Consider the following 13,813-nt stretch of genomic DNA (forward strand, 5'->3'; position numbering starts at 1 on the left):
ATGAGGTCAAGGTCCTGAAATCATGATGGATGACAAAGGGTTACAATATATATATAATATTCACAAGTGTTTTAAATGGTGTATGCTGTGTGTGCAAGTTTTACTTATTGCATATAAATGTACACGTCATGGAAAGAACCAACTCTCCACTCATCTTAACCACCCCCTCCCCAAGCACACAAAAATGCACTGCGTGTGCAGTTAACAGTATGTGTGATGGAATATCAAACGAAATTAACCCTTCCACACATGTGCAAGCACCACACACAAACACAAGCACATTCCATCCAGACACATACATAATTCTACAAAATCACCAACACAAACACCATCCAGGAATCCTGACAGCAGTATAAATGGAAGACAGTTTATTAACAACAACTGATCACAGGGAAATCCAAATAAATAGATCAACAAATGAGCTGTCCCAAATCAATATCAAATCAAACATCTGAAAATATCACACTCACAAACACACACCCATCATCACAGCATGCATGGCACATTCACATGATCCCATCTCCTCCTGTCTGATCATTACGCTGGAATTGTGTTTAGCAACTCTGGTTCACATTTTACAATCACACTCCCAACACCAATGTGTACCTGATTTTTTGTACATCAAATAAAAGAAACACATTCTTTACAGATGACAAAACAACAAAAACATTTATAGAATTATATTTTCCTGGTCCTCTGTAGCTTTGCTGACACTTCAGTACAAAATTTAAATGAACAGTTTATCAAACAAATTGCTTGCAGAAAAGTCAGATATTTTTTTGTAAGTATTGTGTGCAATTCAACAAACCAATTTTACAAAATCTTTCTTTAGCATTTTAATTTACCCTGGAAAGTTTCACAGAGCAAAAACCTTCAAAAAACATTTCATTTGCTTTTGCTTCAAGTATCAGATCTTGTATCTGTTAAGAATTTACAGTTCAGACTAAAACTGTTAACAAAGCATAAAACAAAATGGTTTGATTGAGATACTCAACAGTGGATGAATAATAACAACAACCCACCCCACACCTCTTCAATGCTGCTGCGGCAAAACTGCTGATCGTAAGTGAGACCCTCCACATACATGTGTTGTACAGTTCATACTGGGTAGTCGCTAGGGTGTTGTTAACACTACAACACTCCTGACCCTGTAAACCTCAACAAACCTCTTACCTGAATAAGACCCAAATACTGAACACATTGTCATGGACTAGAAGTGAATCTGTTACTCAAAACGGTTTCTGGCATTTTTTCAAATAACAAATAAACCAAATTCCCTGCAACCTTTAAGAATTTAGCATATAAGATGTATAAATGATACATTTATATATATATACATATATATCTATAGACAGAGAATGAAGAAAACCATTTATCTGCTGAATTGGTAACATACTGCCAGACCACATAGAAATGGCATAGGATGATAATGATTTTCTGACATGCCAATGGATATTGACTTGCTGACATGTCACCGGATAGTGACTGCTGTCATGTCGTGGGATATTGACCCACTGACATGTCATGGGATACGAACTGCTGACATGTCATGGGATATTGACAAGTTGTCATGTCATGGAATACTGAGCTGCTGACATGTCAAGGAATACTAACTGCTGATATGGAACACTGACATGTCATGGGATGATACTAATCAAACCGCATCTGTTAGTAATCCTGAAAGTTAATGTCTTCCATACTGACATACGTGAAATGGCTCTGTTGAACCCAGATGTGAGTAGCGACATCATTTTGGGAAACACGATCAGAATTCAAGTTATTTTCATCTGATTGTCAGCTCGGCTCTCCTACTCTGCATGTTTGCTCTGTTATCTGATTTTTCATCAGATGGTACAATTTCTACCACTGACACTTCCTGATTCAGTTTCCTGCTATGATATGAAAAAGAAACAACTGTAGAAGGTGACTTTTGATTCATTTCAGGAAGAAGGGTCACATTTGTGTGTGGTTAAGTCAACAGAATAAAAATGTTAATCTGAACAGCACACAAAGGTGTCGCTGGGTTCATCCATGTCACAGTATGCAGCCGGCCATAGCATTATTATTTGAAAAAACACACACAAAAACTATTGTTAGAGGCTACAAATGGCCAGTGGTGACCTCTTTAGTCACAACAGTAAACATTTAGTTTTCAGTAAAGTAACAATGACACCATTCCTGTAAAGATTTCCAAAAATATAACACATTTGATTCATGGATTCATCGGTATATTTGTATATAAAATGGGCAAACAGATCTGATATTTTGAAGAGTAAACACTTCTGAACCAGCACCACCACCACAGTCAAAGCAAAAGAAACAGCTGTTCAAAACTTAATATAACACATAAATATAACATGAACATCATGTTGATAATAAACACGGACACTGATTGTATGTACACCAGATATATTAACAATGGAAAACAATGAAAAATGACTTAACTATTCACTGATATGACTAAAAGTCAACATTAATGAAGAAAAGAAGGGACTGAAATGTCACAGGCGAAGACCTCTCCACTCCTCCAGCCTTATTTTGGGCTTCGGAAATATAAAGAAAATACATTTTCTTTTGGGATAACACTGGTCAGACTTGTATGGACCGTAACAACAATGTTAGCTGCATTATATTTTTACTGCCATGTGCAAGCCTTAGCTTGTACTGCTCTTTCTGACTTGCAGGAAAGCTTGCTGGCCTTGCAAAGGCACAGACCGTATAGGGCAGCACATGATTGGCTGAACTGTGGTCACATGACAAGGATGACTGACAGTAGTGGAGATGTCTATTCAGCTCACCAGTCTAGGATTCATTTATCCATGCACCGGTCAATGATTCATTCAGTTATGAAAACAACAAACACCATGAAGATTTGGAACAAAAAGAAGCGAAAACTGTTGATTTCTTTACACCTCAAGTTTTAAGTGTTACGTGATTAAGAAAGCTTATCTCACCGGCACTTAACAAAGAACAGTAAACTACACAAAATGAACAAAAAAAAAGGAAAAAAAAGAAGACAATATAACACCAGACAAGTGCCAAGAACCTACAGAGATCAAATAAACACACACTGAACTGCATGCTGCAGATCATATGTCTTATGGGGGGTTGTCATAATGTGTTTCATCAGTAACAGATCTGTTTAAAAAAACATAACCAAATAAATAATATTGGAATACTATTAGATATTCCTTTATTCATGAAAACTTGATTTCATCCTGTCATCCCTTTTCCAGGAAATGGAGGATGAAACAACAACATGGCCAGGTCAGATACAACACACACACAAAAACTCTAACTGCACCCATGTTCCCAAATTACACTGTTGACAACAAAATCTGTTAAATAAAATTAAAAAAATCTTGGCCATAAACAAACAAATGAAACGAGAAGAAATATACTTCCTTCCTCAAACTAAAGGTAGCAAGAAGAGAGAAGAAGCAGCATTCTGTCACCAATACCCTCCCTTCTGACCGTTTTAAGGTTTAAGGTCCATAGCCTTTTATAGCCACTGGGGTAGTGAATTCATACCCACTACCCACTGTGTCTACAGCTCGGCATAGGGAGGCAGAGACCAATCCTCTCCTTCAATCATTCTAACCTTCCCCAGCCAGCATCAGGTACCCATTCACACCTGGAACGACTGAAGAAAATTGAAGTGCAGTATGAAGTGCTTTGGCTGCCTCATGCCTCCAATAATGCAGGAAACATCCAAGTAACCTTCCTCTTGCCTGTTGTTTTTTGTCCCCCTTCCTTCCTCCTTCACAGGACAGCAACAGCAACAACAACAACAACAACAACAAAATAAAAAACAAAAAACAAAAAAAATAGAGACTCCAACACTGTATCAAATTTTGACAGTCCAGAGAAAACCAAATCGTTTCACTGACCCACCACCTTTTTGATGCGACTCCCTCTTCCTTTTGGCTTTGATTTTTGTCTCCTGCACTCCGCTTCCAGCCCCTTGCTGTCTCCCTGACTAGGCCACACACTCATTCGCAGACACAGACAAAGAAGAAAAAGAGAGAGAATGAGAGTATCAGTATCAGCAGCTCAAGGAGGCATCACTGCGTTCCATATATGCTACACCACATCTGCCAAGCAGATGCCTGACCAGCAGCGTAACCCAATGCGCTTAGTCAGGCCTTGAGAAGAGAATGAGAGAGAAATGGGGGGGGGGGTGGGGGGCGGGGGGGGGGGGGGGGAGAAACAAAAAAAAAAAACAGAGAGAGAAAAATAAATGAAATGAAGAAAAAAAAGCAAAGATATAGAGACCTGATGGCTAGAAGCCTATGATGTTGTTTTTTTGTTTTGTTTTTTCATCTATCTCACCATGGCTATACACATGCTAGGAAAGATGTTTTAAGCTTTAGACATACTAAAAATATGTTTTAAACCTGAGATATACTAATAAAAATATTCTTAGCTTTAGACACACTAAGAAAGATATATATATAAAGTGTTAGTCATAGGAAGAAAGATACATAACTTTTAGAGATACCAAGAAAGATAATCTAAACTTTAGAGACAATAAGAAAGATGATTTAAGTATTAGATACTAAAGAAAAGGTATTTTGAGCTGTAGACACACAACAAGAGATGTTTCAAAGCATTAGACACACTGAGAAAGATAAAAAGCTTTAGACAAAGAAAGATATTTCAAGCAATCAAGCAGATGCAGATATATAACGGCGCCTTCACTTCAGCGGTCCTGGCTGCGTTTTCTCTTTGGTCGGCTGCAGGAACATCTCATTCTCAGAGTCAGAGTCATCAGTGAAGTTTTGCAGCAGAGGGTCAAATCCTTTGTAGGGGTTCTTCAGCCTGCCTGCTTGACTGGAGCAACAACCCCGACCTGGATAAGACCGCACAAAAAAAAAAAAGGTAAAGAAAAAAGAGAAGCAAAACGCTGTGATCTTTTGTCAGTGAAGCAAACGAACATGTTGGATACCGGTTTAGAATTACAAGCACGCAATGTAAAGATGCTAATTTTACTGTGGAAATCGATGTTCATATACAAAATTAGCTTCACCTTCACTGTGTGTTTTGGGGGCTTAAAATTGACTTGACTATCATATTTTCATAGTTGTCCTGCATGTTGTGTGTGTGTGTATGCATAGAGTGCGTGATGGTGTATGTATATGTGTGTGTGTGTGTGTGCATTTGCGAATATGTGTGTGTATGTGCAGTTTTTGTTGTTGTTATTGTTGTTGTGTGTGTGTGTGTGTGTGTGCACGCACGCATGCATATGTGTGCACGCGTGCGTACGTGCATGCGTGCGTGTGTGTGTGTGAGTGCATGAGTGTGTGTGTGAAAACAGTGGAATAGTGATGCTTTTCATTGGGCTTGCTTTGACTTTGCAGATTGTTTTCATTTTGCACGCAATTCTGTACTGTTCTGTTTGCAAACCCTGTCTGCACCACAGACTTCACCACTCTATAATTTTTCTCTACCTGAGATAATAACAAAGTCAGTGAAAAGGCCCTGACCTCTCTGGTGCCAGACGATGACGAACACCATGACCACCAGGACAGGCACGGCCACCAGAGCTCCCACCAGGACCATGGGCGTCAGGGAAGTGCGCCCCTCTTTCTTCAACGTCACCTCATCAGACTGCGCCCCGTCCCCTGCTGGACTGGACTCTCCCTCCCCCTGCCCCGCCCCCTCTTCCTGACCTGCACACACCGGGTTATGATTATAAGCAAAACAGATGGACGTCATAGCTGAATGGTTAAAGTGTCGGACTTTCAATCTGAGGGTCCTGGTTCAAATCTTGGTAACGGCACCTGGTGGGTAAAGGGTGGAGATTTTTCCGATTCCCCAAGTCAACATATGTGCAGACCTGCTAGTGCCAGAACCCTCTTCATGTGTATACGCAAGCAGAAGATTAAATACGCACGTTTAAGATCCTGTAATACATGTCAGCGTTTGGTGGGTTATGGAAACAAGAACACACCCAGCATGCACACCCCTGAAAAAGGAGTATGGCTGCCTACATGGCGGGGTAAAAACGGTCATACACGTAAAAGCCCACTCGTGTACATACGAGTGAACATGGGAGTTGCAGCCCACAAATGCAGAAGAAGAAGAAGAAGCAAAATGATAATGCGCAGCAGTGGCCTAGTGGTAATGCATCCACCTGGTAAGTGAGTGTCCACAGGCTCAATTTCCATATACGGACTGGGATTTTTTTTTTCTTTCTCTCCTCCCTCCACTAGAATTTGAGTGATGGTCTGGGTGTTAATCTTTAAGAGGAGACGATAAACTGACGTCCTGTGACCAGCATGCACATAGTGCATATAAAATATCCTAAGGCAACAAAAGTGTTGTCCACCTGGCAAAACTCTGTAAAAAAAAAAAAAATTAAAAAATCCACTTTGATAGTAAAACAAATTTATCTGCAGACAGAAAAGAACAATAAAAGAAAACTGCTATTTTCTTTTTGTACAGCCAGATTGTCTATGACAGAGAGTGAAAAATACTACTCAACTCAGGCATTTCTGACTTGATTAAATAACAGGCACATCACAAACTTACATGTAAGATAAAATATAATGTGAAAAATAAATTGTGAGAAAAGTTATTCCATCCGTCTTTCTTGCAACATGTGTATTTATACAGAACACGTTTTACTTCTGTGCCGGAAAGCAGTCAAATATGGCGGAAGCCCCTTTCTATTTTTGACAATTCCTTCTTATCACCAGCGCTAATGGACTGCCTCCACACGTTTACTTCTCAGTGGCCTGCAGCAGCTGAACGTAAACATGCATCATCAAATGTTTTGTTATTTTTATTTATTTTCCTTTTTTTTTCTTTATTCAAAGCACTGTTTGCATTTGGACATGATTTATCAATTGTTTGCTATTGTTCTTCATTCCTTAACTGGCAGAACAAAACTTAAACCAATTTCTTTGGATTAAAAAGGAAAAATCTGGACCATAATCACACTCAGCGTAAGCAATTTAAAGACTGCACTTTTTCCCTCTCAAAATTAAAACGAGTTGGATACAACGATTATCAACAGCTTACCTATGCGCTGCAGGATTGGCTGCACTGCACTTTCAGCTCCTGTGTGCTGTGCAGGTGTCCTGGCAGTGTCACTGGTGGTGTCAGTGGTGAGGTGTCGCAGGAATTTTCTGACACCGGGGGGTTTCAGTTCTCCCACATACACCGCATCGCTCATACCATCCACAGCCACATCGTGAGGTGTGCTCAGACTCTGAGACAGAAAAAGAAGAATCATGTTGAAGAAGAAAAAAAAATCTTCCATGTTCACTGACAAAAAAGAAAGAGTGCCAAAAAATGAGCAGCTTGCACATACAATGAATAAAAAAAATATTTTTACACCCAGACACAGACCTGCCTAAGCACTGAGAGCTTCAGATGGGTGGGGGCAAACAAATGTTCACACTGTAATGAGCGATTGTCTAGTATAAGTCACAGTATAACACATTCAAACAACGAGGCATTTTTGTTAGTTTGCAACAAGTAATGAAGGGAACAAGGACTGGCAATCAAGCATAGATATAGGATGAAAGAGATACAATAAAAGGCAGAGTACAAGTGACCCAGCTGCTAGAGTCTGTGCGTGTGTGTGTGTGTGTGTGTGTGTGCGTGTGTGTGTGTGTGTTTAAGTGTAAGTGTATGGTGATGCTGCACAAATATATGTTGCTGTGGTGATGGGGAAGGAGCAGGGCACATAACTGACCAGCAGAGCAAGTGTGCTACACCTGGAGCTATAGGTGAGTCTGAGGCCAGACAGCGGAGGTCACAGTGCACACACTGAGTGACAAGGCAGAGGGGAGAATCTGGGGATGGGCGTTGGGGGAGGGGTGCATTCAACAGAAACAAGATTCACACCTTGTTAGAAGAAATCAGTTGCTCAGATGTGCTATCAAAATCAAGCCCTGCTCACCCTTACAAATGCACACACACACACACACACACACACACACACACACATGCACACATATGCAAACATACATACACCCAAAGACACACACGTACACACACATACATGCAATGCAAACACACACACACACATACACAAACAAACATCGAAATACAAACACACACACACACACACACACACACACACACAAACACAATCACACAAATACACACCAAAATACACACATACACACATACATGCAATGCACACACACACATATTCACCTACATACACCCAAATGCACAGACAGACACAATCCACCCATATATACACCCAAACAAACACACACTAAAACAAACACATACACCCAAACACAAACACACACCCAAACACACACATACACCCAAACACAAACACACACCCAAACACACACTCTCTCTCTCTCTCTCTCCCCCACACCCACAGCCAGGAGAGCAGTGTACCTGAGGTGAAGGTAGGTTCCAGGACTCCAGCAGTGTGTGGCTGTGCAGACTGAAGGTGAAGCCTTTCACCTCGCTCGCTCCTCCGTTCACAGCATACAGCACGCCCCCTGAAATACACAAACACACACACACCATTCACACCACACATACACACACACACCACACGCACCACACCACACACACGCACAGTCTACATCTCCACACTCAAAAGTCCACAACTGTGGGTCATAAACAACACACAGTATTAACTCACTCCAGACGATGGAACGCTGTAGCGTTCCTGACGATGGAACGCTATAGCGGTTTCAACAATTAAAATTTTTTCCATGTTTTCCTCATGGGGTAGCATAACAATCGCAGCTACACCAGGCAGCGCAAATGTGTCAAGGGTCGAATGGAAAGTTTCTTCATGAGATTTCGTAACAACAAACTCCACAGCGAGCCAGTGAGTTCAGGACCCCACACGACAAGCTAATCTGCATACGTATCGAAAATGGTGTCACAGGGTGATACAAGTGGAAATTTTTGGAGCAAACTAGATCATGACAGCGGCTTTTACCGCTGCTGAAGTGATTGAAATGCTTCAAACTGAAGGTTTCGACATCGGCGAGGATGATGAAGATGTTGAATAAAGTATCTGCAGTGAAGAAAGCTACCAGCAAGAAGTTACTGACAGTGACTCAGCTTCTGATAGCAGTGAAGAGGGAGGGGGTGGACATTCACAAGATGTGAGGAGAGGGGTCAGTGGGTCAAGTACAGTGAGTTTCATTCAGTTACTTTATGTTTTATACTTTTTGTGATTTTTTCCCTAACCCTAGCAAATGGGTTGTCTGTAGGGAAAAGCAAGGGAGAGAACTATTCGTCCGGAGTGAGTTAACTGGTTGTGACTGCGCCTGCCATTGCAAAGTTATGCAGAAGGCCTGTGTCTGCTGCAAGAAACAGACCTGCACAAAAAGTGAGAAACAATAAAAATAACAAATCAAAAAAGGCAGAGCTGTCACAGACTTATGAAACGATAACAAAATGGGTGCCCTAAAAAACAAACAAAAAACTGTGGCATCTTTTAGTTGTGAACAGTTTATCATTTGGCAATTTACGACTGACAAGTACTCCCTGTTCAATTGACAAACTATGGCATCTTTTATCTGAGAAAAGTTTACAAAAGAAAACATACATGTGACTAAGAACATGACCAGGAACAAAGAAATAGACCTCCTGACACCATCACATATTTGTAGCATTGTATTGATGTATAATATAGATTTTGTTTTTCTACTTCTGTGTCCTCATGTGCTTTTGTGCAGTGTAATGCACTATTGTATGTGTATTGTTTCATGTGAAGCACTAAGAGCCCATTATATGAGGAGTTTGCGCCACATAAGTACAATATATCATTATTACTTTTATCACTCACCGTGCCTCGGGGAATACTCCACAGCGTAGACAGCACGCCCGAACTGGGGGTGTTTGATGAAGAAGCGAAACTGGCCGTCCAGATCAAAGCACTGGATGCGCCCATTCTCGCGGTCAGCCACACACAGCAGGCCGAGGCCCGGGGCCACAGTCAGGCTGTGGGGGACCATGAACTGTGCCGGGCCCGCCTCCCCACCACCTGGTCACCGCACACAGCAAGGCATGGTGCATTCAACACATGTTCTCCCGCTATTACAGCATATAACAAATAAGAAACTAGACCTATACACCGCCAGTGATGTTCAATAACTGACAGTAAGTTGTGAGCAATCACTGTGACGTTCCCTCATTCCATGGTAGTGATTCAAGCCAGTGCTGCTTCAGACTTCCCATTCATTGGCATATTGCTACATATAAACCACAGTGGAACAATGAACACCACCGAAGTGACTCAGCAGCAGTGCAGGGTCTCCTCGTGGTGTGTGGCCTCCTGGCAACCTAACACTGATGGTTCCCTGCGGACTGCCGACACTGGAACTGTGACGGATGAACCCGTATGGGGGAATCTAAATGAGCGGCGTGGGAGTAATGTCACTAAAACGGTGCAGATGATGGTGTAGCAAAAAAAAAAAAAACAAAAAAAAAACAAAAAAAAACCCCACAGCGGAACAAACATTATTTTCAGGTTCCTGGGTAGCTCTGTCAGTAGAGTGCCAAGCTCACGGTACAAAAGTTTGAATCACAAACACCCAACATAACATTTGACATTTTCGCTGCCCAGCTTAGCGTGTTTTGGTTCTGGTGGTGTCAGTGTATTGTTAGATAGGTCCCCTCTGTTCCCCACTTTCCTGGGAAGGTTTATCCATGCTGGCCATATCAACTGAGACAGGTGTCAATGTTAAATCTGAATGTAACAACAAATGTCCTCTCATATAGTTTTAGAGTCTGCTGATGTGAACCTTTGGTTTACCCATGTGAACCTGACGCAACGTTAAATGTGACACAGACTGGAAGTGCCGTTCTTTCTTTTTCTTTTTTCAAACGTCTTTTCACAGGTGTTTTAAGACTCACTGTGTGCCCCTGAACATCACAATACTCATTTACTGTTAAACATACAAGGAAGAAGAAGAAGCAGAAGCACCAGAAGAAGAAGACGAGAAAGAAGAAGCAGAGGAAGGAGAAGAAAATTGTGCAGTTTTACCCAAGCTGTTCCTTTGTCCCCACTGCTTCAGTAAACGACCATCTTTAGAAAACTTGAGGATTCGGGAGTTGCAGTACCTGGAGAAACCAAACCACACAACACGTGTCAGCAAATTGTTCACAGTCATTGTTTGTCATCTGTTTAACCTATTTTCTTTCAGCAATAACATGAAGCCAATGATAATGAACAGCAAATTGTCTTAAGAGCAATCTGTTCAAGGCCATAACTAAAAACAGACAAACTCCTGTTGTTTAAAGTGTTGCCTGTAAGTGAACAAGGCTTCTCTTCAGCTCTGCATTTGGTCTTCATCTCCTTCTACCCACGGCAATTTATTTTATTTTTCTAACAAGGTTGAGTTCAGACAAGATGCAATAGATATAAACAGATATTTATTGCATGTTAATCTTTTCTTTAATGCTTTTGGCAGCATTAATGTTCTGGGTCGGAATTTTGAAAAAAAGAGAAAACAACTTAACAGCTGCATGATTAATAATTAATTTTAACTAATTTCAGTTCAAAATATTTATCCATAAAGATAATTAAAAATACATAAAAACATGTCCCAAATTCTATGGATGTTCACAAAAAGGTATGTTGGATGGAAGATAAATAAAACTACAAGTATAATACACAGACACATGCGAAAGAAAATACTGGGAGAAGTTCAGACCTATCTCACAGAAAATTCAAGGAAACATAAAATCAAACCAATTACCAAATAAAATGAAACACAACATAAACCAAATTTGAATAAAATGAAACACAACATAAACCAAATTTGAGTAATACAGAACCAACAAAGGAACGGACTTCTTCTTCTTCTGCGTTCACTCGTATGCACACGAGTGGGCTTTTATGTGTATGACCGTTTTTACCCCGCCATGTAGGCAGCCATACACTGTTTTCGGGGGTGTGCATGCTGGGTATGTTCTTGTTTCCATAACCCACCGAACGCTGACATGGATTACAGGATCTTTAATGTGTGTATTTGATCTTCTGCTTGCATATACACACAAAGGGGGTTCAGGCACTAGCAGGTCTGCACATATGTTGACCTGGGAGATCATAAAAATCTCCACCCTTTACCCACCAGGCTTCGAACCCGGGACCCTCAGATTGACAGTCCAACGCTTTAACCACTCGGCTATTGCGCCCGTCAAAGGAACGGACAAGGAGCACAACACTCACCCATCAGACACAAAGAATTCCCCAGACTTGAGCACAGCCACATCAGTCGGTTTACAGAAGTGGTCGTCGTCATCGCCATGAACAAATCGCTCTCCAAGGATCAGGTTGGCTTCAGTGCCACCGGCTGGGATTCTGAACACCTGATGGCATCAAAATGAGGAAATTTTATTACAATGCAAATGTTTTCGAAGAATGTTACCCATAATTGCTCCAGCACTATTTGAGAACACCATCTGTTATTTGATTCCCAATCCTCACTATCCAGTATAAGAGCAAAGGGATAGATTTCAGCACAAGATATGGTGTCATTCAAGGTGTTTTTATGTGATTCCCATCAATATGCCACATCAATTACTAAAGTCATTATACAACTTTCTGTAGTAGGAAAGTACTAGCATGAAATCCCACAGAATCCTCATTACAATCACTGTTGTAGTTCACAACCCACTCACTAACCCTCTGGGATAATTGTTCCACAGTGAGATGTTATGGACATTTATCCATGATGATATATGGTCAACTGATTCTCTAGACTTCAATGCAGAAGCAGACAGTGCCAACATGGAATATGAACACACCATCAGAGAGCAAGTTTAAGTAAGTTACCAAACCCAAGAAATCCCAGAAACAGTCAAATGAGAATACTCCATTCTCGCACAGTGCTCTGTAAGATATGTAAACAGCGCAATCTGGATGGTTCTATATTAGGAGCATACTTATTCATCAGGTGGAATGAATTAACTCCTTCACTGCTGCTGTGAAGCAAACAATCCAATAATGATGGTTCTGTATTAGGACCATACTCATAAATGTCAGGTATACTCATCAGAGAAAGGCCATCCCCTCACTGTATTAACACTGAGATTTCAGGTCAGTATATCATACCACCATTCTTCTTTGGCATTCCTCTTGTGATCATCACATGGCCTCTGGTCAGCAGAACCGATAACTGAAAAGCGCAAAAACCACAAAAAGCAGGGAATGCAATAAAACACTGATCTCACTTCACCAAGGTTCTGCAATGAAGGGGTTAATAGGTGGGTCACCTCACCTGGTGCAGAGCGACGTCCGTCAGCCAGACGTTACCCTGCTGGTCCACCTCAATGCCATGGGGCATGAAATGTCTGCAACACACAGGTGGTCTTCTTGTTTTTGTGTGTGGTGGCTGGACGGTGCCCTGTATTCTGCAGCTGTTGTCATGGTATGTTGTTGTGCTATGTTGTCATGTTGTTGTGCTATGTTGTCATGTTGTGCTATGTTGTCATGTTGTGCTATGTTGTCATGGTATGTTGTTGTGCTATGTTGTCATGTTGTTGTGCTATGTTGTCATGTTGTGCTATGTTGTCATGGTATGTTGTTGTGCTATGTTGTCATGCTGTTGTGCTATGTTGTCATGTTGTGCTATGTTGTCATGGTATGTTGTTGTGCTATGTTGTCATGGTATGTTGTTGTGCTATGTTGTCATGGTGTGTTGTTGTGCTATGTTGTCATGGTATTATGTTGTTGTGCTATGTTGTCATGGTATGTATTTGTTGTGCTATGTTGTCATGTTGTTGTGCTATGTTGTCACGGTATGTTGTTGTGCTGTGTTGTCATGTTGTTGTGCTATGTTGTCATGGCATGTATGTTGCTGTGCTATGT

The 13,813-nt window shown here is 41.1% G+C and overlaps 1 protein-coding gene across 1 annotated transcript in view; it reads right to left on the reverse strand.

Moving 5' to 3' along the window:
• Positions 1–351: 351 nt before the first annotated feature.
• The window catches only part of LOC143297466 (peptidyl-glycine alpha-amidating monooxygenase B-like), a 46,144-nt gene continuing 32,682 nt past the window's right edge, over positions 352–13,813 (reverse strand). Inside the window, exons 27-34 of the mRNA XM_076609865.1 lie at positions 13,224–13,296; positions 12,173–12,312; positions 10,985–11,061; positions 9,785–9,982; positions 8,371–8,477; positions 7,027–7,216; positions 5,487–5,672; positions 352–4,852 (exon numbers count right to left, since the gene is read on the reverse strand). Of these exons, the coding sequence (XP_076465980.1) occupies positions 4,698–4,852; positions 5,487–5,672; positions 7,027–7,216; positions 8,371–8,477; positions 9,785–9,982; positions 10,985–11,061; positions 12,173–12,312; positions 13,224–13,296 (1,126 nt within the window). The 3' untranslated portion in view covers positions 352–4,697. The remainder of the gene's footprint in view (positions 4,853–5,486; positions 5,673–7,026; positions 7,217–8,370; positions 8,478–9,784; positions 9,983–10,984; positions 11,062–12,172; positions 12,313–13,223; positions 13,297–13,813) is intronic.

Source organism: Babylonia areolata, chromosome 22, assembly GCF_041734735.1.
Source record: "Babylonia areolata isolate BAREFJ2019XMU chromosome 22, ASM4173473v1, whole genome shotgun sequence".
In the NCBI taxonomy this organism is placed as follows: Eukaryota; Metazoa; Mollusca; class Gastropoda; order Neogastropoda; family Buccinidae; genus Babylonia; species Babylonia areolata.